We start from the raw sequence: 23,129 nt of genomic DNA, 5'->3' as shown, positions 1-23,129 counted from the left end.
TTCAACTTCCATGCTTCTGTAATTCTGTAAAGAATCCTGTCAAGTCACCCATTGCATGAGCTGCATTAGAAATGTATTATGAATATTACTATATTTATGGTAGAGAAAAAGGCATCAGATTCAAAATAGTTTGATGCATGCTTTTTTAACACAAATTCCAAGTGTAACTGTAGTGCAGATGTTGTAGATATGTCTTAATAGGAAAAAACCCTGAAAGTTTTATTATCTTTTCTGTTAACTGTTTCCAAAAGTTCCAGTAACATTAACTTTTCTGCAGTGACAAAAATTGCACTTAACATATCCAAAGACTAATCTAAGTTTATGTATTCCTATTGAAAATTATGGAAACTAAAGTTCTGGAAATCACTGCTAGAAATAACATTCCAATTTTTTTCCTTTATATCAGCTGCTCAGAACATCTTGAAACACCTAAAGTTTTATCCACTCAAGACTTGCAACAAAGCTCCAGTTTCAGAAAGGGTTGTTCAATGCTACTTTAGCACTGATGTGTGTTTTTTTCCTCTTATGGTTGAATTTCAGGTGCTGGCAGGTCTGAACAAGAAGGCTTTTCAGTGTTTCAGCTGTGCTGTGAGGAAGTCTGAAGAGGAGGTGCAGTCCTTCTCCATGGACCACGTGGATGTGGTGGGAGTTGTGGATGCATATCTGACTTTGATCAGCTTCTGTGACCAGTATCTGCGCAGGGAAGAGGAAGGCTTGCTTGGTGAGTCAGGATTTCTCCTAAGCTTGTGAGAGGTATTTGTCTGTGGTCCGTGAGCTTTTGCTGTACCCAGGAGATCTCTGTGAGCAGCACAGCTTGAATTTCAGTGGAGCAGTTTGACCTCCAGTTCAGCATCATTTGTATGCCTTTTTTCAGCTCCTCTGCTCCTGCTGGCTTTGGTACTAGTGGATCACTTGTAGTCTCACTCTTAGTTGTGATAAATATATCATATCCAGCAGATGCTTCCCTTGTTCCTTCCCAGACCACAGCAGCCCTTGTCTTTAAAGCAGGCAAGATACCAGCAGTGATGCAGCTTCCTGATAAAGCTAATCCTTACAGTCCCCAAGTACATGTGTTGCAGATGTGTGCAGTTCAAACAGATGGGAAGGAGAACAAAGTAAAAATACAAAATACACTTGATAAAAAAATACCAAATTGTAAAGATGAATGTTTCAGATGATCAAAGACATGGAACAAGTGATGGTGTTTCTGATAATTCTTGTTTAATGTCTCTTGGCAGAAATTAACACTGTGGATTTGCAGCAGTTCCCAGCTATTGTGGTGGAGAAAATGATAAAAGCTTTAAAACTGAATTCCAGAGAAGCCAGGCTGAGATTTCCTAGACTGCTCCAAATAATTGAAAGATATCCAGCAGAGACATTGGGTCTAGTGACACGAGAGGTTAGTTGCTTCAATTTTTCTGCCAGCAAATGTTGCTGTAAATGAAATTTTAAAGGTGGGGGTGGGATACATAGAGAGGTTAGACTGGTAAGTTTTGCTTCAGGGAAATCAGATAAATTTTATCCCATCATTGTTCCTTGTCTTTTCTGTAACTTACTGAGTTGAATTAATGTGGACAGAAAATTTTTCTTGGAAATTTAGCTTTTTATCATTATTATCATTCCAAATATTTGTTTGAAAGTTGCTGGCGAACAACTGTGGTATGCTTTGTCTTTTTTTTTTCCTTCAGAACAATCTAAATGGGCTGACAAAGGTGGTTAGCATTAGGGTGAGGAATGTATCTTATTCCTGTAGACTGAGTTTCCTGTATGCAGGAAGCCAGCAGCTTTTCCAGACTCATTCCATGTCACCCACCTTTCCCTGTCCTTCTTCACTTCAGAGATTACTACAGCTTTGTCTTCCTTTGTAATTCCCACTTCCTTCCTTCTTTCCTTCCATCCACAACCTGTCTTTCCATTGCCATTCCATGGCAGGATAGCATGAGCCTTCCCTGCTGTGGTGGGACAGATAAGCTGAGACCTTCTCTGTGACTCGTGCCTGTTCCTGCCTGCCTTTCCAAGCCCATGTCATTGTGCTGCTGCTCCCAGAGCAACAGGCCCTTTGAGAGGAGGAACTCAAGTGAGGCAGAAACCCGGATTCATTATCCCAGGGAGCTGAGAAAATAGCAGAAATGGCTGAGGTGCACAAGGTGTGGCCATGGAGAAACACAAGGAGTTCAAACAGAACCTGACACAAGCTGACAAGTCTCAATCAGAAAGGGAGTTCACCAGGCATTTATTTATCCTATCCTCTGTCTTTCTGTGAAATAAAATACTGGCAATCTGATCTTAAATTCTATTAGAAATGCTTAAAGATGAACAAAGGACAAAACTGTGATAGGAGTTTCAGTGTTCTCCTTCCTGGCATTTTTTACTCAAATCAAGACTTTAACCCAATGGTGTTGGAATTGAATTCCTTCAGATTTTTGAGTTGTGTGTATGTGATGATCAAAAATTATTGCATTGCATCCAGAGACAAAAGACTCAAGTTTTGAGTGTAAAGCCTTATATTGATCAACAGGCTGCAAATCTTTATGATGGAAAACCTATTAAGCAGCACTAGTGGTGGTAGTAGTAGTGATATTAATAATTAAATCTGTGCTTCATTGGGGTATGTTTTGCACATCTAGTTGACATTCTCTGTTTCCTTGTCACGTTTCTCTGTCAGGCTGCACCACGGAGCAGTTTTGTTTGTTTGCTGTCTTTGGTGTTTTTGAGGAAGACCAAATATGAAAGCAGTGTCTGTGTTTTTGCAGCTTTCTTCGGTTCCCTGTTGGCAGTTCATTGGTTGGATTAGCCAGATGATGGCACTACTTGACAAGGATGAAGCAGTAGCTGTGCAACACACTGTTGAAGAGATTGCAAATACCTACCCCCAGGCACTCATCTACCCTTTCATGATCAGCAGTGAAAGTTACTGCTTCAAAGATACTGCAGCTGGCTGCAAGAACAAGGAGTTTGTAGAAAGGTGAATTTGCAACTGGAGTAGCTCTTCTGTATGTTTTTTTTTGCAGGAGTGGACAGATTCGTTTATTTTTCCTACATAAACTCTTTTCTTTAGTGAGCACGAGAAATATTTGAGGGTAGTCTTGAGTTTTTGTTTAAAGGCACAGAGAAATGCAATACATCAGCTCTGTCAGTGTCAGGCATACTCAGGTTGGTGGCATGAAACCTTATGAAGTGTTGGGACCTTGAAACAGTCCCTAGGCTGTTTCAAGTTAAAAGTTTTCCCAAGATAAAACAAAAAGATTACAGAGAGACAATGCCTTTTTCTTTGTAATTCTGTGGTATTGAACATTTATCATCTTTCTAATACCAAGAGGAAGCAGCTATGTTTAAGTAGAATAGACACTCATACCAGACTTCAGAGAGGACAGTGAAATGGATGCAGGTTATCTTGGGAATGACAGCACTTGGCTGTGGTGTTCTCTGCTTATTCAGTGTGCAACATGCAGCTTTTCTTACAAGCTTTCCCTTGTCCCTTTTGGCATGCGGTAACACTTGAGCTAATCCCCAGGCAAAAATCAGTTTCTATCACACAATGCTGTAGAACCACTCTTAAAATTTTGGGTGTCTTTTTGCCTTTTTCTCAAATTTGATACATTTGCTGAATAAATTTTTGCTTCAAATAAAAGTACCAAGTCATGTGTTTCACAGACAGTATCACCCTTCAGTAACTGTCATGACAGGGGTACATGGTCTGGTCAGTGCCTGTGTCTGTTTCAAGCATGCTTTCCACTCACCCACCAAGTTCCTATTTTCACTGTGGGACATATAATTAAAAAACTGGGAGCTGTGTAGCACATTTAGTCAACATATGAACAGTCATGCAGCCCAAGAGGGAATTCCAAGGGAGTCTTACCTACCTACACCTGAATTGTTTTACCAGATTCTTGTATATAGCAGACAATCTGGACCATTGCTTATCTGCAGGCAAGGTGGTGATGGTAGTTTCTGTTGCATTGTGATGCATCTTTCTCTTCATTTAAAGGATCAAGAATAAGCTGGATAGAGGAGGAGTAGTTCAAGATTTTGTTCACTCCCTGGAGCAGCTCTCTAATCCTGTAATGATTTTCAAGGTAAAGTGTATTTTTCCCTACTTTCCCTTCATTCCTCTCCCTCTGTTCAGGAGAGCAAGTGCTAGGTGGAGCCTGACACGGTTCAGTTGCCACCACAGCCACAGGAAGTGGTTCGCTCAGCACCAACTGATGATGATGATGATGATGTCGGGGTGCCTGTCAGCAGCTTTCACTGGTGATGGACTCCCTCCCTTGTGCCAGCTGGATGTTCTGCTCCAGCCCTTTTCAGCTTTCCCCTTCAGGGTCTGTGCCCTGCCCCACGGTCAGTCTTCCTTAATCATTCTGAAACCCTTACAGAATTATCATTTCTGGCCATCTTTATAATTTTGGACTACTTGTGTTCTTATGCCCTTTCCCTGCTGGGCATCCCTGACTATGTTCAGACTTGTTTGTCCAAATGATTCTTGTCCTGTGTTTTGTGCCACTCCTGGCCTCACAGAGGCTTTCTCAGCACCAAACACTATGGCAGTAAACATAACTATCATAATAAAGTAGAAATATTTTATCAAGACACACAACAAAAGGAAAATATTTCCACAGTCTTTTGGTTGCTCTTTATTTTGTCAAAAGACACACAATAGTTGACTATTAGTAAATACAGTAACCCCAGTGCAATCTGCTTGGCCTACTGAAGAGCTAGGGTCAATAAATCTTTTCTCAGTACTCATCTGTTTTCTTCTCTTTGCAGGATTGGGCTGAGGATGTCAGAAATGAGTTGTCAAAGCCTCAGAGAAATAAAAAGAAGCTTAAGGAAATGTATGAAGGAATGTACAAGAATCTGGGAAATTTGGAGAATCCTGGCCTTGGATTGATGAGGAAAAGGTTTATTCAGGTATATGTGGTTACTGGGTAGTGTTGGCATCATGGCTTTTCTAGAAGGGAATAGAAAGTCAAAAGAGGGAACCAGATCACGGCTTTTACAGGTGTTGCAGGACTTGATGAGACTTGATCTAGTCAGGAGTACAGGACTGGGATTTCTTTGCTAGAAGCCATGGACTTAACATAGTTCACTTTCCACTTCTAACTGCCCTGCAGGGATAAATGTACTGTCTTATACAGCTTCCACCTCTCCTGTCCTGAATGTTGCCAGGTTCTTAGGACCTGAGCCTCTAATCATCCGTGGGAATCTGGCTTTGTTTTTTGTTCCTTGCTGCCAAGGATTTATGAGCACCTTAGGGAGTTTTGCTGTATTATACTTCTCAGATTTGCTGCCGATACAAAGTTACTTATACAGAAGAATTACGACTATGAAGAATTAAAGAAAAGACTTTACAAAACTGACTGAATTCCAAAGTGGTGAAAATCAGCATAGAAAATGAAGTGACACATGTGGCAAAAAATGTAATTACCCTAGTATCATATAGAAATTCTGCATATTTTAGCTGACTATTGCAGTTCAAGAACAAAATCTTGGTTTGTGGTGGTTCCTTGAAAACATCAGCTGTGAAAACTCAAGGGTAGTCAAGAAAGAAAAGCAAATGCTCATCATTATTAAGAATAGAGAACTAAACATAGATTCATACATTGGCATAGCAGCCTTCTCTGACTCTGGCTTCTTGAACATTATAGTCCTCGTCTGCAGTATTCTCCACACAGATACAGTAAAATTGGAGGAGGTTCAAAGTAGCAAGAATAATCAGAGGTACAGAGTAACCACTGCACAAGCAACTTTAGCATTCCTCCAGCTGGAAAAGATGCAATGATGCCAGCTACAGTGAAACTCTTAACATCAGTCCCATGGTTGGACTTGGTGAACTTGTAGGTCTTTTCCAACCTTAGCAATTGTATGATTCTATCAGGAGCACTGAACAGGAAGTAGATGCTCTATGGAAGTGGCAGGTTCAGACCAGTGAGAAGTGTTTCCTCATTCGGTGCACATTTAGGTCCTGAACTCCTGCTGCAGGGTGTTAGGTGCTTTCATGGGTTCACATAGCAAGCAAGCAATAGCATGGAGAGGGGGCAGTGCTTTAAGAGCTTTTGCATATAAATGCACACTCCCGGGTCCAGAAATCCCTGAGGTGCAAATTGCTGAGGGCAGGAGAGTGATACTCCTGTAGAAGGAGGTCCTGACTGTATGCTTGTCTGTGTCTGCACAGCCCCGTGGCCAGGGCGGGGTGCATCCAGCTGTCTCCCGTTGTGGCCATCCTTATGTCACATTAGCATTAGATAAACTCACCTGGGTGTCTGCAGGGAGATTCCTTCCCCATGAGTGGGAAAGGTGGAGGATGAGAGTAAGGTGGAGTCAGGAGGTGAGGTGATAATGAAGCAGAAAGGGTAATTGGGAGTTTAGGGGCACACTAGCCCTCTGAATGTGCTGCTCTGAGATAAGATGGGTCTTTGATGATAATGACTTCAAACTTAAGAGTGGGGGGATAAGAATGTGCAGGATGTGCCAGTGACAGGGGTGGGGGTAGGGAGAGGGGAGCAGCTTTACAGGGTACATGCACAGCAAGGGACATAGCAGGCATAAGCACAAAAGCTGTTTGGATTATATGTGTGCCCACACCAAAAAAAAAATATCCATGGCTCTTCAAAACACTGAGATGTGCAGTGTTAGAAGACACAGGGAGAAGAGCAAGGGAGATGCTGGAGAGGGATATCAAGGTTGTTCCACTCTGGTAAAGGGGAGAGAGCAGAGAGTAGCTGCAGAAGAGAGACAAGGTGGTGGTGCACAGGCTCTGAAGTCTTTGCTTTCGTGATGCATTATTATGAAGAAACAAAGTGTGCTGTGAGAATAACTGTACCATTTCTAGTGTCCTTGCTGGGGAAAAAAACAAGTTGTCTCTCTTGACTGACACATAAAATTACTATGTAGAGTACTTCAGGCTCATAATCTGGGAATGGATTTAGTGATAAAGATGTTTTTGACTGTAGCAGTCTCCTCAAAAGGATAATGGTTTTTGTATTTTCATTTACTTCAGTGAAATAGCTGTGTCTTCATAGCTTGATAGAAAAATGATCAGGCAATGAAAAAAACATCTTTCCAAGCCATTAATACCCAGTCCAAGAAGGAACATTTGGTTTTTCTAGAACCTTGAATTATGAATACAGGAAGTCAATTCAGTTAACTATTTGTAGATAATACTTACTTTGTTCATTAAATGGATCCGTGGCCAAAACTTTGCTCTTTTCCTATATCAGGATATTTAAAATACTTTAAAATATGGGTTTATGCATTCTATGTCCAAAATTATTGCTAGGCAGTAATAAATCCATGAATAATAAATCCAATGGTAAATAAAACATGTAAAACATTTCTCAGAGTCACAGAATGATTTGGGTTGGAAGGGACCTGAAAGATCATCTGGTTCCAGCACCCCTGCCATGGCCAGAGGCACTTCCCACTAGACCAGGTTGCTCAGGGCCCCTTCCGACCTGGCCTTGAATGCTTCCAGGGATGAGGCATCTGCAACTTCTCTGGGCAACCTGTTCTGGTTTATATTAAGAATTTCTTTCTAATATCAAGACAAGCCGTGTATATAGATAGGAAGGTGCCCTTTTGGTGCTCTTGTGTAGTTTCTAGCACTGTGTAAACAGGATTCCTTTCTATAAATGATTGTTAGGCTTTTGGGAAGGACCTGGATCATCATTTTGGCAGAGGTGGTTCAGAACTGTTGGATATGAGGACTAGTGACTTCGATGCAATTGCAGCTTCTCTCCACTCAAAAATGAACAAAACCCATAAAGAACCTGGGAACCTCAAAGAATGTTCACCATGGATGAGCGAATTCAAAGCTGAGTTCTTGAGGAGTGAACTGGAGGTTCCTGGTAAGTTCCTGTTCAGTGTCAATGGTGAATTGTCCCTTACAAGAAAGTTGCTCTTGAACTTCATTTCTTATATTGGCTATATGACCCTTTTTTCTGGCCTTAAGCCTTATCTGGCCCTACTTGAAATAATTTTATTCACTCATTATCTCTTAAATCCATTCTTAAGCTGTAGTCCTGATTTTTAAAACTGTATCTAAGCTTATATCTCTTACCTAAGAATTTAGTATTTTTCTAAGGGCCTGACTCTGGGAAATCTGATATATAAATCTAATACATGTTTAAATCTAGTTCAAAAAAGGCTGTGTCTTCTGAAACCAGCAAGAGCTCCATTCTAACAGCTAAACAAAGAGAGGGTATCAGTAATTCACAGATAAAATCATACTATATGTATGTTGGATCTTTTTTACGCATTTAAAAATATTTTATTCATAGTTGTCATTCTACCAGTTTGACAAAACGTTTGGATGTGTGTTCTGGTGTTAAACACACTTTAAAATAACATCAGGCTATGTACTAATATTTTTTTTCCACTACCACTTCAGGTCAGTACGATGGAAAAGGGAAACCACTGCCAGAGTACCACGCAAAAATCTCTGGATTTGATGAACGGGTATGTTTTTAAAATTGAGTCAGAATCCTGTGTGGTATAAATCTGTGTCCATGTAGCATTTGAAGAATTTGGCAGTAGCAGGGTCATTGCTTGTTTACACATCTTGCAGCATACAAAGGAAAGGCTGCAAGTGGGCATTTGTTTTTCTGTTATAATTGAGTAACTCGATTATGTCATCTAGGAATGACAGATATGCTTAATTCCAGCGATGATTCTGTAAGACCAAGTCTTCTGTCACAAATATTTTTCTTTTTCCTGTCTTTTTCCAAGATAAGTGTGATGGAATCCTTGAGGAAGCCAAAACGCATAACGATCCGAGGCAGCGATGAGCGGGAGTATCCTTTTCTTGTCAAAGGTGGGGAAGACCTGCGACAAGACCAACGCATTGAGCAGCTCTTTGATGTAATGAACATTATCCTTTCCCAAGATGCTACATGTAGCCAAAGAAATATGCAGTTAAAAACTTACCAGGTCATCCCCATGACAACAAGGTAGGCATTTATCTTGAAGGGACAGAAATCCTTTTGTTAACATCTGTTAGTTTTGGGATGTTGGAAAGTGAGAATTTTGCCAGATTCAGATTGAGATTGAGCCTGGAGAAGAAGAGGCAAGCCACAGAGGGCTTTGCCAGATTCAGATTGAGAGTGTTTTGTGCCTTGGCTTAATTTTTTTTTTCCTTTTCCTTTTAAACAACATTGAAATTGCTTTGCCTGGAAATTGTTTTTTTCAGAGTATATTTAAATTGGTAGCTTTTAAACTTCTTTTAACAGGCAATGTATTACTTCCCATTTGTGGTGTTCCTCTAAAGCTACTTGTTATCTCTGACTTACTTTGTTTCAGGCTAGGACTCATCAAGTGGCTGGAAAATACTTGTACCTTAAAAGAATTCCTTAAAAATAGTATGTCTGAAGAGGAAGATATCAGCTATTACAGGTGATGCTTGCTTTAGCTGTCTGCTCTAATAGAAACCACTACTAATGGGTTTTTGGATAACTGACAGTCTTGTGGGGATTTTCTTTTTCCTTTTTTTTTTTTTTTTTTTTTTTTGTAATTAAAGAATAAAAGAAAAGCATTTATAAGCAAGGAGGCAGTTTGTACTTCCTGACCCAAATTAGTAATTGGCAACTGTTTGTTTAACGAGTGGCATTGTAGCTGGAATATCCTCCACCCAGCTTGTTTAAACAAGAGGCTTATAATTATAATCTGTGTGTGACGTCATTATCATCACCAGTTCCTTATCAGCAGATTGATTTTACAAGCAGAGGATTTTGATCTCTTGATTTGATCAGGCAGGAAATGGACTTAGGTCAATGAGGGGCAGGGGAAGGGAGTAGAGGCAGAGCTATTGAGAACCTGAGTTCAGCAGTGAGTCAGTGATGGGGGATGGAACTTGGCAGCAAATGCACAGAACTCAACTGTAACAGAGCACTTTCTCTGACATGATACAAATGCTGGGTTTGAATAAATTACATTGCTTTCTTGTGATTGTAATTGCAGGTTGGATATTTGTAAAATTTATTTAATTCTGGCATTTCAGCCTAGTTCTGTCCTGGAATTTACAAATGTGGTTTAATTTACAAATGTGGTTCTCAGTTACATAATCTCTGTTTGGGTTTGTCTGAGTGTTGTCACCGTTTATTTTTACTAGTTAACATTTATGGGGCAGGTTGGAGGAAGCTCCAGCGTGGAGGTTGCACTCCAAAGAGTCTTTATTTCTATGGTTGTTTGATTTGTGAGCAGTTTAGGAACTGCTAGAGTTCCTGCATTACTGCTGTCTGATTCACTGTTGTGAACAGCAGTGATGTTATGTTGATCTCGATTCACTGAGTGGGAAAGTGAAAGAAGACTCACATGGAACCATCTTGTGAGGGGAGGAAATTTATAATATGCTCAGTGCAGAAGATCAGTGTATTTCTAAAATCAGGTCATAATTTATTAAAAAAAAACCCTTTGCTTTATTGTGTATATAGACTTTAATATTTTCCCATATGTTATTCAATCAAGACAATTGAGACATTTTATATTGAGCTATAGTTAAGTGACAGCCCTCACAAAGGAAAATTTTGGTTGGGGTGGGGGGAACAACTTTCTGAATTTTTGAAATCCTTTATCCCAAAGTGATGGGTTACAGTCTATAACTGATAAATGCTTCTTAAATGGAAATGGCATTTTCTATCTCAAAACATACTTTGGAAGGAAGAGAGGAGGTGGCTGCTCTGCTAAATTGAGAAATAGAAGTTTAAGGTTTGATGTGTTTAGTTTTGATGGGAGAAAGATATCAAATTATTTCATAAGCAGTGCAGCTAAGGAATACTGGCTTCTTATGGATTTATACCCCAAGTCCAAGCACCTATTCCTCCTCTCTTGTGCACTCTGAGGAGATACCAAATTACCTTCCTGCATTCCCTGCCCATTTGGAAGGACAAAGGGCAGCATGTACTGTGGCAGACTACATAATGCTTTTCAAAGGCTACAAGACTGTCAAAAATAACTTTCCCTCCCTGCAGAAATTATTTTGGATCTTTCTTCTGGAGGTACTTACTATTGACAAAATAACACCTTTGAGATGTCTGATATGACTGAAGTGTTTTCATAACTGGGGCAAAGGAGATGAATGGATCAGCCTGTACTCTGCATAAACTTCATTTCCATAGCAAGGCTAAAATTAATGTAGGCTGTAGCTTCCTGACTTTTCCTTTGCATAAAGATCTCATGGGTCAGAGCAGCACACAGCCTGTGGATAACCAAGTGGAGAGTGGTGAGATTGTACAGGGAAATCATCAGTGCTTTTCTTCTTTTTTTGTCCCTAGCCCAAGAGGACCTCGTGCTACCTATTCTGAGTGGCTGTCCAGGATGGGTGGGAAAGCACAGGGCATCTCTCGGTACCATGCCATGTACAGGTGGGTTTCAAAAGAGAACTGCATGGGAAATAGAGAAGCTGGAGTGTGCACACTCACACAGATGTAGAAATTCCAGGAAACAAAAAAAAGTATCATCTGCATTATGATATGATGGCTAGAGCTGGTTTTTGCTCATTTTACTGCTTTGTCTTCCTGGAGATGCTTTGCAAAATTCCTCTTGCCAAAATTCCTACCAGAGTACAGGAATGCTTCCAGAAGCTTGCTCACTTCCTTTAGAAAGTGTCTAGAAGCAGATGCTGCTCTTCAACTTTATTTTCTAGGCGTCTTGTTCCTGATTATGCAGTTAGGTAGGCTGCCTCAGAGCCCAAGCATCTGCTGAAGTTGGACAGAGAAAATCACCACGATTCACAGAGAATTTAAGAATATTTGATGGTTTAGGTTCCGACTTGAGCATCCTCTCAGAGGAATTTCCACACCTACCTAGATCTAGCTCCGTAAAGTGAAGTGTCCAGAGCATTTCTTATAAGCTCATAACCTGCTTAACCAAGTGTCTTGCTTTTTAAAGGAAAACTTTGACTTGTTTAACTGAATTAATATTTGTATTCAGATCCAGAATGTGCTTTTGAAGTAATTCCCAATCACCCCCACTCATCTCCAGTCTGCTGCACCAAAGGGCTGTCCTCTATTTCTCAATTCTGCTCCTTTCAGAGGGAAGTAGACTGGAAGGAAAGCACCCGGCACATGTTAGCTCTCACAAGCATTCAGAACTGGATATGGGCTAGGACAAAGCCTCCTTCCCCAAATCTGCATGGCATGAGTCCCTCAGCACCAGTCCTTTAGTTCTGTTGCTTCCCCTCTGCTGCGCTACTCTCTAGTGTCAGTATAGCCTCAGCCTGCTGCTGAGAGATGTAACTGGGGCCTTAATTCCTCTGCTTGGAAGAGACTGTCCAGCCAGAAAGAACATGATTGTATTGCTTTATTAAAACTTAACCCATCAACTTAATTTGGAGGAAAATACACAAAACCACATATTCTTTTTTATTTAGAAATGTCAGTCTTGGAAAAAACTGCTGGGAGAAAGAGGGAGGGTGGGGTACTTGTAAAATCAGATGAAACTGGGGGCATGAGCCCTTTGTGGCTTCCTGTACTGTTTACTGGAATAAGCACCACACGCTGCTGCGGTCACAAGCGTATCACTGAATAATGAGGTTGGAAGAGACCTCTAAGATCATCGAGTCCAACCTATGCCCTAACACCTCAACTGGACTATAGCACCAAGTGCCATGTCCAGTCTTCTTTTAAACACGTCCAGAGATGGTGATTCTACCACCTCCCTGGGCAGAGCATTCCAGTACTTTATTATTCTTTTGGTGAAAAATTTCTTCCTAATATCCAACCTATACCCTCCCTGACGTAGCTTGAGACTGTGTCCTCTGGTTCTGTCAGTGCTGCCCAGCGGAAGAGACCGAGCCCCACCTGTCTACAGCCTCCCTTCAGGGAGTTGTAGAGAACAATAAGGTTACCTCTAAGCCTCCTCTTCTCCAGGCTAAACAACCCCAGTTCCTTCAAACGTTCCTCCCAGGGCTTGTGTTCCAAGCCCCTCACCAGCCTTGTTGCCCTCCTCTGGACGCGCTCAAACGTCTCAACGTCCTTCCCAAACTGAGGGGCCCAGAACTGGACACAGCACTCAAGGTGTGACCTCACCATTGCCAAGTACAGGGGAAGAATGAGCTCCCTGGTACTGCTGGCCACACTATTCCTGATGCAGGCCAGGATGCCATTGGCGTTCTTGGCCACCAAGGCACACTGCTGGCTCATGTTCAAGTGGCTGTTGACCAGCACCCCCAGGTCCCTTTCCACCTGAACACTGTCCAGCCACACTGTCCCCAGCTTGTAACGTTGTAGGGGATTTTGTGGCCAAAACATAGAACTCAGCACTTAGACTTATGACTCTGCCCATCTTGACTTCCAACATGCAGCAGGCTGTTACCTCAGCAGCCACCTTTACTTCTCCACTACTTTGCAGGAATGCCAGCCGTACAGAAGCAGTCACATCCTTCAAAAGCAGGGAGAGCAGTGTTCCAGAAGACCTGCTGAGGTAAGTGCTGCTGATGGCTGCGTGCTGTGAAACAAATGTTGGTGTTTGTCTGCATTCAAGGAGTGAGTTCTGCTTTGTAAGGAGAGCCTTTGTGAAAATGAGTTCTGTTTTGTTAAGGAGAGCCTTTGTGAAGATGAGCACATCTCCCGAGGCCTTCCTGGCCCTGCGCTCCCACTTTGCCAGCTCGCACGCACTGATGTGCATCAGCCACTGGATACTCGGGATTGGAGACCGGCATCTGTCCAACTTCATGATTAACAAGGAGACAGGAGGCATGGTGGGAATAGACTTTGGATATGCTTTTGGTGCAGCCACACAGGTATTTGTTTTCAACTAATTTGCTACAGCTTTTGCATTTGTTATGTGCTATTACATGTGTGTTCTCAGGACTAAATTTGATGCTCTTCAGTTGCCATTGTTCTGGTGGAAAATAATCTTTGCAAGTAATTTCTAGTCAATTTAATAAAATATCTGAGTCCAGATATTCTCAGACAAGCAGTGAGTTACAGAACTCCACAGAGTCAGTATGGTGGTGTTTTACATGGTTCAGCTATGGATGCAGCCGCTATCACTGAATACTCATGACTAGAGCTTTGATGTCACAACTTGGTTCAGTTCTACTTTTGCATGTTATTTTCAGTGAACTGACAAAGAGGGTTTCAAAGCTTAAAAATAAAAAAATATTCCCATCTAATCCTTCAGTTCCAAGGCTTCTTACTTCTTGTTTTCTTTTGACTGTCCTTCCCCTTGGCTAGTTTTTGAGTGTGCCAGAGTTGATGCCCTTTCGCCTGACTCGCCAGTTCGTTAATCTGATGATGCCGGTGAGAGAGTGGGGACTCATTTACAGCGTGATGGTGCATGCCCTGAGGGCTTATCGTTCAGATCCAGACCTCCTCATCAGCACCATGGATGTGTTTGTAAAAGAGCCTTCTTTGGACTGGAAGGTGGGGTTTTGTCCTCTTTCATTTTTCTTCATGTGGAAATTCTTAAACTGTGATAAGAATAAAACTGATGAAAAAGGAAGTATTCCTTGAGGCTCACTCTCACTACTCCTTTTATCTTTCTTTGTTTTATTAAGTTCTCAGAGAAACTGAACTTAAAAGTATTTAAAATGACAGAATTCTGTGTAGATGCACAAAAAATAGTAGCATATGTCTGTGTTATCAGTGTACTGTTCTTTATCTTTCATGATAATCCTAAAGACATGGGTAACTCTTGATCATGTTATGCCACTTATGGCACCAGCATAAATATTTTCAACTTTCTGCATTCAACCTCTTAAATTTACATAACAGCCCTTTATATATCAAACTAATAGTTACAGAGAAAAAAATCTGCAACTAGTGGCACTTCAGCAACTTCAGTTGTAAAAAAGTCATAGGCAAGTTAGATATTATCTCACTGCTTTGTCCGCCACTGCATCTGCAGTTAAGATACTGGCTTGACTTGCCATGATCTGCAGCTTAAAAGCCTTTTTCAAGTATGTGATTTATGATAAATAGGACAAATATATTTTCTCCCTAGAACTTTGAACAAAGACAGCTGAAAAAAGGAGGCACGTGGATTAAGGAAATAAACACATCTGAAGTAAACTGGTACCCTTTGCAAAAAGTTAACTATGTCAGAAGAAAGCTTACAGGTGCCAATCCAGCAATAATCACTTGGTAAGATGCTCTGCTTTTGCTTTAAACTGCTTCACTAAGAGCTTTGGAAGTCTCCTGAGTCAGATTTTGCTCCCTTTGGATAGCAGGGAGGCTAGGAAAAGAGAAGAGACAGACAGGGCAAAATTTCAGCAAACCTTCTGTCAGAATCATTTTGGTCCACGTACAAGCTCTCTGAATCACCCTGCCAGCCAAAACACCAGATAGCTCCCTGTGAGTTTTCTTGCTCCAGCTCAGGCCTTCTGAGCAGTTTTACTGCTCCTGGCAACACATGCCTCCCCTCCCTGTCAGACTGCTTAATCTCATACTCCTCAGTCCCTCTGTTCTTTATGTTTGTCTCCACTGCTTTCAGGGTAGGGATAATATTTAAGTTAATATATGCTTCTGATGGAGGATTGCTTGAAATGGAACCTGTACCAGCGGTAGGGGAGGCATGGAGGAAAGTTGCTTATGCGAAACATCAAATTCAAATCTGGTGGCGTTCTCAGGTTATTTATGTCAGTCTAGTCAAGTCTGGCTCAAGCCAGAATGTCTTTTAAGTTCAGTTAAAAGTACAATTAATCCCTTCCATCCTCTCTTAAAAAGTCATTTTGGATTAATCAGGGGAAAGACAGAAAAGCAAAGAAAGCAAGCCTGTTTTAAAACCATACAAATATTGAAAAGTGCAGGACTTGGGAGGAGTCCCTTTTGCGGTCAAGGCTGAACTGGAAGAGGCAGCAAAATACTTGTTATAGGCACAAATCAGGAAAGCAGGTAAAGAGATCAACAGCTTGGATGTGAACTGCTGCATCTGTCTTCCAGCTGGAGACCCTTGACAAGATTGGCGTATTATGGTAAATACCCACTATTTGTAAAGGACCCCTGAAACCACCAGTCTTCACTGGCCAAGCTTTCTATGGCTCTTGAGCAGCCTCCACGTCTTGATCTCAATTCAAGCTTTATTTTTCAAGTGCTTTTTTGTTATTTAAAAATCCATCTCAGATTTTTTGCTTGTTTCTTTTAGTAAGAGCTTATTTTTGTGTTCTCAATTTCAGCGATGAGCTGCGCCTGGGCCATGAGAGGTCACCTGCTTATAATGATTTTGCAGCTGTGGCTCGTGGTAACTCTAATCATGATATCAGAGCCAAAGAGCCAGAGGATGGACTGTCAGAGGAGACCCAAGTGAGATGCCTCATCGATCAAGCAACAGACCCCAATATTCTTGGCAGAGTCTGGGAAGGATGGGAACCCTGGATGTGAGAAATTGCTGTCTACAGCCCTGTCTCCCAAGGTAACTGTACCCTAAAACACAGCTGCAACCAGATCAGAATTTTAAGGCCAAAAAGGAAAAAAAAACTCTTAACTATTTTTATCATCAGTTAACTTGACTAATAGAGAAAATAAATTTTTTGTATTAAAGCTGTATTCAAACAGTGATTTTTGTTTCTTTTTTTAAAATTATTTTTCTTGCTTGTCGTTCTGTAACAAAGTAGCTTTATTGTCTTTGTGTTAAAATCAATGTAGAGAGAACTGGGGAGGCTACAGAGCTTAAAGATTTATTTGGAAAGCACTGAGATCCTTCAGTGGAAAGCACAAATTCATACCCCACAAACTTGTGGGCGTCAGTGCAGTGATGTAGTGAGTCTGTGCTTTTCTTTTGCAGAGACCTTGATGACAATCAACTGAAACCATTCTGCAGCCACATATTATTTGTAGTTAAAACTTGAAGATTTTTGTATCAGTGGTATCAGTGGGCCACATGGTGAAATTAAACAGAAAACGGCTCTTAGCTCTAGATAACACCTAAAGTATCTGAACAGCTTTTGCATTACTGGATAACGAGATAGTAATGATGAGACTGTTTTTAGCAATTAGAGGTTATACCCTGTTATCTTTGTCCTTTGGAAGTCTGCACTGCTCACACTGTGTTATTTCCAAATTATTGTTTGGCCCGAGCCAGAAGTAGCCACTGCCGGCAGAGCTGAGCACGGTAAGCTGCTTGCCATAAGCGCAGCACAGCACAGGAATGTCTGCTGCACTTTGGAATTTGCTTATGCCAAACTGTGGAGCTTGTGCCAGATGTGACTCTTTGTCTCCAGCAGCCAGTTCTCAGGTGTGCTGCCTTTGGCTGGGATTGAGTTATTTTCTTCAGAGTAGCTGGAGGGGGGCTGTAGTTTGGATTTGTGCTGGAGACTGTTGATAACATGGGGATGTTTCATTATTGCTGAGCAGGGCTTGCACAAGGCGAGGCTTCTTCTGCCTCTCACACCTTGAGGAGTCCAGGGGAGCACAGCCAGGATAGCTGACTCCAACTGGCCCAAGGGCTATCACATACCAGAGGGTGTCATGCTCAGCATGCAGAGCTGGGGGAAGAAGGAGAAAGGAGGGGAGAGTTGTTCAGATTGATGGTGTTTGTCTTCCCAAGTCACCATCATCCCAGCTTTCCTAGGGAGGGCTGACCACCAGCCTGCCTGTGGTAGTGGTAAATGAATTCCTTGCTTTGCTTTGCTTGTGTGCACAACTTTTGGTTTAACTTATTCCCTGTCTTGATCCCAGCCCCTGAGTTTTCTCACTTTCCAGTTCTCTCTGGGGGGATTGAGGAGGAGCTCTGTGGGGCTTAGCTCCCAGCTGAGCTTAAGCTGCAGCATGGGCAGTGAGGGAGAAAGAGAACTCTCTCAAGCACTACTGCTGCTCATTACTCAGATAGTAGGATATAGATTTTATTGAGGCTTTTAATAATTATCATAAAGGGTGTAATAAAAATGAGTCTTTGCCCTTTCACTGCTTCAAGGTTTCCTTCCTGCCTCTGTGGCACTGGGGCAGTTCTGGTCTCACTGAGAGCCACGTCTCCTGCTGGCACCAGTCTCCAATGAATGTGTCAGCTGGAGAGTAGAGAAATTTGCCTTCTAGATGCAACGCCATGAAAAACTCACAATGAGGAACATTGCTGAGGCCTAAAGAATGGGGAGGGAGCTTTTCTGTTTCAAATACTTTCCAGCAATAACTACTATTTATTATCTTTCTCCTTAATAAGCATACTCAATGGTTTCTGTCAGTATAGTTATAAATCAAGAAATCCAAAACATTTTTATCATTTCATTAGTCAAAAATATTGTTTGGATGTATTTTTGTAGAGGAAACATTGAAAAAGAAAAATAAAATAAACTTTCAGCTGTATACCTCATTTAAAAAGTTAATTTACGGCACTTAATCACAAAAACTTCCACATTTACCCATTCATAGAGATGATAATTAGTGGACAGTAGGGTGTTTGTTTTTTTTTTAATAAAAGAGTTTGATACAGTCTGTTCTTATATACACTTCAGTAAGATAAGATGTCATGGTGTTTTGTTCTTTTGATCTCTGCTAACAATTAGGACTGCAATCTTATGACTAAATCTTGGTCAGGTGAGGTACCCTGGCTTGCATGCTGTCACTCTACAAATATGAGAAAGTTTAAAGCACAATTAAAAAGGTAACATGAAAAGGCAGGGGACATTTGGAAACTAAGTGGCTGGGTGTACAAGGTGTTTAATGGCACTTCTGGCACATACCTCAGATAGTTACTGGGTACTTTGACCTGCACTGCAGAGGACAAAGTTTAGGTTTATACTTTAACGAGGCTCTTCTCATAGGCCTTCTGATAGCCTCAGCAACAGCAGATGTTTGTGCACAGCAGGCTCCCTCCATGGCCTTTGGGAAGGGGAGTTAGAGTGCAGCCTGGCCCTTCCAGGGGGAGGGGGCTGGGGGTCACCACCCAGGGCTCCCTGCTCCCTGAGGTCCATGGTGACCAGCCCTCAGGCTGGGGGTGAAAACCTGTGACACAGGCAAAAGTGACACGGGTTTGGAACGTCTTCATGACAATTTAAATAGTTAAAAGCTCCATTTTGGCCCTAGAATAAGCACCATAGTGGGAAGCGTCAGCCACGTCTGCCCTTATTAGTCATGTGTTTGTCAAGCTCATGTGTCAGCTGAGGCACAAAGCACGAGGCTGCTGGGTCTTCAACACAGAGAGAGGCACATCCTGTGCAGAGCAAGTGGAGTTTCCCTAACTTTCTTTAGGGAGCTTTCACCATGAAGCTGAATGGTCCTGGAAATAACCTCCAACACAAGTGAATGGCAGCTGCTGTCACCAGACCTGGCTGCTCTCAGTAAGATTCAGCAGCTAAGTGGAAAGGCTGGAGCCCGCCTGTGAAGCAGCAAGGAAAGTACTGACACAATGCAAGCCTCACATTGCTGGGCTCAGTGCTTTAGAGGGCAGGTTTATTTGGCTCCCAGAAGAGAGTTAAGATGATGTGAAGATCAGAGTTAGAGAGTGCATCAGGTCTCATGATGCAAAACAAAACTTGGTGACTATTCACAAGCACAGCAGAGTATTTCCTTCTCAGATTAAATAACCAGATGGATGGGCACTATATCTGGAAACCCATTAGTTGTAGCTAAAAAGTTATGTAAAACATTAGCATATATTCTCACTAGGTTTTTCTTAGAGTATAGAATGATGTCATCTTTAAGCTAATCCTTACCATCCCTGCCAATCTTAGAATTTTCCCTCTAGCTAAGAATAACAGTACTGCTGAATCCAGAGGAAAACTCTGGAACTGCTGCCTACTGTCCCCATTTCCAGCTGATGGAGAGGTTTCTGCATGTTGTTCTTGTGCTTGGGATTTTCCCCCTTAGTCCCCATCACTGCCCCCCAGTTTAAATGTTATCTTGAGGTCTCTCTGGCTGAGAGGTGATACAGCACCAGCACACATTTGGGCACAGGAAGGAGGGTAAGAGTTTTCCACAAAAACAATGAATTGGGCTCATATTCAGACATGGAATAAGGAATTTCCTACAGCTCCTCTGGTCTCACACTTAAAGCTTGGCCAGCTGCTTCCAAAAGTAAGTATCTATATATAGAGACACTTCTCCCCAAACTTCTTGTTTTTCAAAATCAAGGATAAGGATTTATTACCTCTGCTTTTTTCCCCCCCTGAGGCTGAGAGTCTGCAGAGTCACTTTGTTAATACTGTGCCTCATTTGGAAATTACATGGGCTAGAAAAATTTCATTTTTGAGTTCTGCTGCCTGTAAGAAATGGCACCAATGCAGAGAGCTCACACCCTGGCAGACACCCACAGCACCAAGTGGTGTCATGGGCCTTGTAGCAAAACTACCAAAGAGCCACACCTTATGTCAAATGAAGATGTGTCCAGAATAGGGTGTTTAGAGGGGTATTCTCTTATTGCAAAAAAGTTGGGAAGTTTTTTGGGCGACAGAGATGATCAGAGTTGAAGCACCTCTCCAGTGAAGGCAGGCTGAGAGGTTTGTAAGCCTAGGGAAAAGAAGGTTCTGGGGAGACTCTATTGTGGCCTTTCAGTGCCTAAAGGGAGCTTGCAGGAAAGACTCGGAGGGACTTTTTATCAAGGTCTGTAGTGACAGGACAAGGAGCAATGGTTTTAAACTGAAAGTGGTTAGGTTTATATTAGATATTGGGAGGAATTTCTTCCCTGTGAGTGATGAGACACAGGAACAGAAAAGGCATGGATGCTCCATCCCTGGAAGTGCTCAAGGCCATGTTGGATGGGGCCCTGAGCAACCTGATCTAGTGGAAGTTGGCCCAGCCCATGGCAGGGATGTTGGAACTAGATGATCTTTAAGGTCCCTTCCAACCCAAACCATTCTGATAACATGAAGGAGTGGCCATAAGGGACTGGAAAAGTTTTGGTTACAGTTTCCACGTTATTTACAGGGTGGGGTTTTTCTTAATCTTTTTGATGGGATACAAGAGGGCAACATTGACTCTATTTGTCCTCTACACTTACAGTAAGTTATAGCACAGAAGATTTCATTCAATTACACAGAAGATGTAGCTGTCAATTTGATCACATGAATGGAAATCCATGCAAAACCTGTATCAGGAAAAAGGTCTGAGTATCCACCAGGGAGTTTGAGAAAACAAGGAGCACAGGTTCTGAGGCATTTTGCTGCAGTAGCACTTGGCCTTTTGGGAGCCTGGGTCTGTGGATGATCTTATTCAGCAGCTCAGCAGCCACAGGTGCAGCTGGACAAACCCAGCCTGGGCTGACACCACTGGGGTTTAAAAGCCTGCAGCAAGACAAAACACAGAGCTTCAGCTAAAGGAGCTAAAAGGAAAATCCTTTCAGTTACCATCAAGTTCTTCCGCTGCTAAGAGTAGGGAGGCCACAGGCAGGATCAGTGCAATGATGCACAAGGACAGTACCAGTGACGAGCACAATACTGTGACGCTGTTTGAGGACAAGGCAGAGGCACGAGCCCTGGCAGAGGTGGCTGTCCAGCAGTCACTGTGCTGGCTGACAAGAGCCAGCACCAACCTCAGGCAGGTACTGCTCCTCCCTAGGAGTGTGCAGGCAGGTTTTTTGACTCTCCCCAGACAATTGGTACCTCCTCATTTACATGTCCCATTCCCTTGTCAGCCTCCATGTGCCGTTGCTGACTTCCAGCTGATGAATGTAAGGATGCATGCACTCCTGCTGCTTCTTGCAGGGAGCAGAAACCCAGCAAACCAGTCCTCCATCTTTCTCCCCTTGTCAGCTTGGTCTTCACCCATGAATACCCCAGGACCTGAGGTCCTGCAGGTGCTGTCTCAAGTCCTATCATCAAAAGCAGGGAAGGGCTCCTCAGGCTTCCCAGGCACAGCCTTGCCACGCTCCTAGTCCCACTGTCCCAAAAGGTCCTGCATGCCTTGCTGGGTTGCTGGAGGTGAGCATGCTGAGGCATTACCCTGTTTCCTTACCTTCCCTGAGTGGCCTGTCCTCTATTCATGAGGAAAATCCAGTCAGAAAACAGTGTGATTTAACTGCTATCCCTGAAGGGGTCAGGGTCATGGTGTTTCTCAGATTCACAGCCAGCAGACCAGAGTAAGTTTAAGTTTTATCTTTTTTCTGCTTCTTAGAGAAAGGTTTCTTGCCCTTTCTTGCCAGGTTTAAATACTTTCCTTAATTTGGAGCATGAACCTCAAGAAAATTTTAAAGAATTTATTCTGAAATTCAGAAGATCACCTGCTTCTTAATGCTGTTTAAAAGGACTGGACCCCAGAGACAAGCTGTGACTTGGTGGCTCAGGCATTCAGCAGGACAGATGAGGGAAATCAAGGGCTTGTCTGTACTTCTCTGCTCGTGAAATTACATATACAGATGGGGACAGATTCAGCTGCTGAGATGCCAGACAAATGCCTGCCTCCAGTGCACTGCTTTGCTAAGTGCCAGGTATCACTTGCTCACCTGCTCCTGGATGCTTCACTGCAGGTGCTGCAGCACCCTGGGCTTCCACATCCTGCATGGCACCTGGGAGAACCCCCTCAGACATTCTCCTGAAATCACACATCCCAGGCCCAGCAACAAACACAACCAGCTCATCCTCCAGGGGGTGGCTCCTGCTGCTTGGGTTTGAGGGACAGGCATTGACAGGTCCAACCACGAGCTCAGAACACACCTCCAGGTCCTGAAGACCCTGCAGGCAATGCTGCACCCTCTGTGGTGGGGCTTAGGTGTGACACAGATGGCTTGTACTGAGGTTTACACAGCAGTTCTGGGCCTCCTATCGAGGGATTTTGAGAATGTAATTGCCAGGAGGCAAGGTGCCCAGCGGGGGTCGGGTGACCTGGCTGGGAATTCGGTGTCTTTTTTGGAGGAACACATGATGGGCATTAAATAGGCATGTTCAGGCTGGCACAGTGGCATGCCAGCACTGGCTGACCTTTGGGGTAAGGACTGTGCTGAGCTGGAAGTGTGAGACAGCTCTGCATGCAAACAGTTAAATGAGTGCTTTCCAGGACAAAACATAATTTTATGACTACAATGGGTGAGATCTCACCCCTTCCAGCAGAGCAAGGGGAGAGACAGCAGATATCAGACTGCATCTCATTTCTAGCTACCTTCCCATGTCTCATGTATGCACTCCTCTGCATTTCATACAGAGTAAAAGGGTCCTGGAGCACCATGTTCCTTGCTGGATAGCCAGGCCAGGGACAGCTGGTGCAGAGTTGTGCATCATGAACAGACCCCACAGAAGGTCTGGGGTACATAGAAGGCAAAAAATAACATGTAAA

General features: G+C 42.7%; 1 protein-coding gene across 1 annotated transcript in view; it reads left to right on the top strand.

Annotated features, from left to right (window-relative positions):
* The window catches only part of PRKDC (protein kinase, DNA-activated, catalytic subunit), an 82,895-nt gene extending 66,405 nt beyond the window's left edge, over window positions 1–16,490 (top strand). Inside the window, 15 exon segments of the mRNA XM_036403886.2 lie at window positions 541–721; window positions 1,239–1,399; window positions 2,754–2,965; window positions 3,989–4,076; window positions 4,765–4,908; window positions 7,640–7,844; window positions 8,387–8,454; window positions 8,725–8,945; window positions 9,295–9,387; window positions 11,265–11,354; window positions 13,342–13,413; window positions 13,531–13,732; window positions 14,169–14,357; window positions 14,938–15,077; window positions 16,109–16,490. Of these exon segments, the coding sequence (XP_036259779.2) occupies window positions 541–721; window positions 1,239–1,399; window positions 2,754–2,965; window positions 3,989–4,076; window positions 4,765–4,908; window positions 7,640–7,844; window positions 8,387–8,454; window positions 8,725–8,945; window positions 9,295–9,387; window positions 11,265–11,354; window positions 13,342–13,413; window positions 13,531–13,732; window positions 14,169–14,357; window positions 14,938–15,077; window positions 16,109–16,313 (2,271 nt within the window). The 3' untranslated portion in view covers window positions 16,314–16,490.
* Window positions 16,491–23,129: the final 6,639 nt, after the last annotated feature.

The sequence above is a fragment of the Molothrus ater genome, chromosome 1 (genome assembly GCF_012460135.2).
Source record: "Molothrus ater isolate BHLD 08-10-18 breed brown headed cowbird chromosome 1, BPBGC_Mater_1.1, whole genome shotgun sequence".
NCBI lineage: Eukaryota > Metazoa > Chordata > Aves > Passeriformes > Icteridae > Molothrus > Molothrus ater.
Note: the sequence above shows the minus strand (reverse complement) of the source record. Positions and strands in the feature narration are given on the sequence as shown.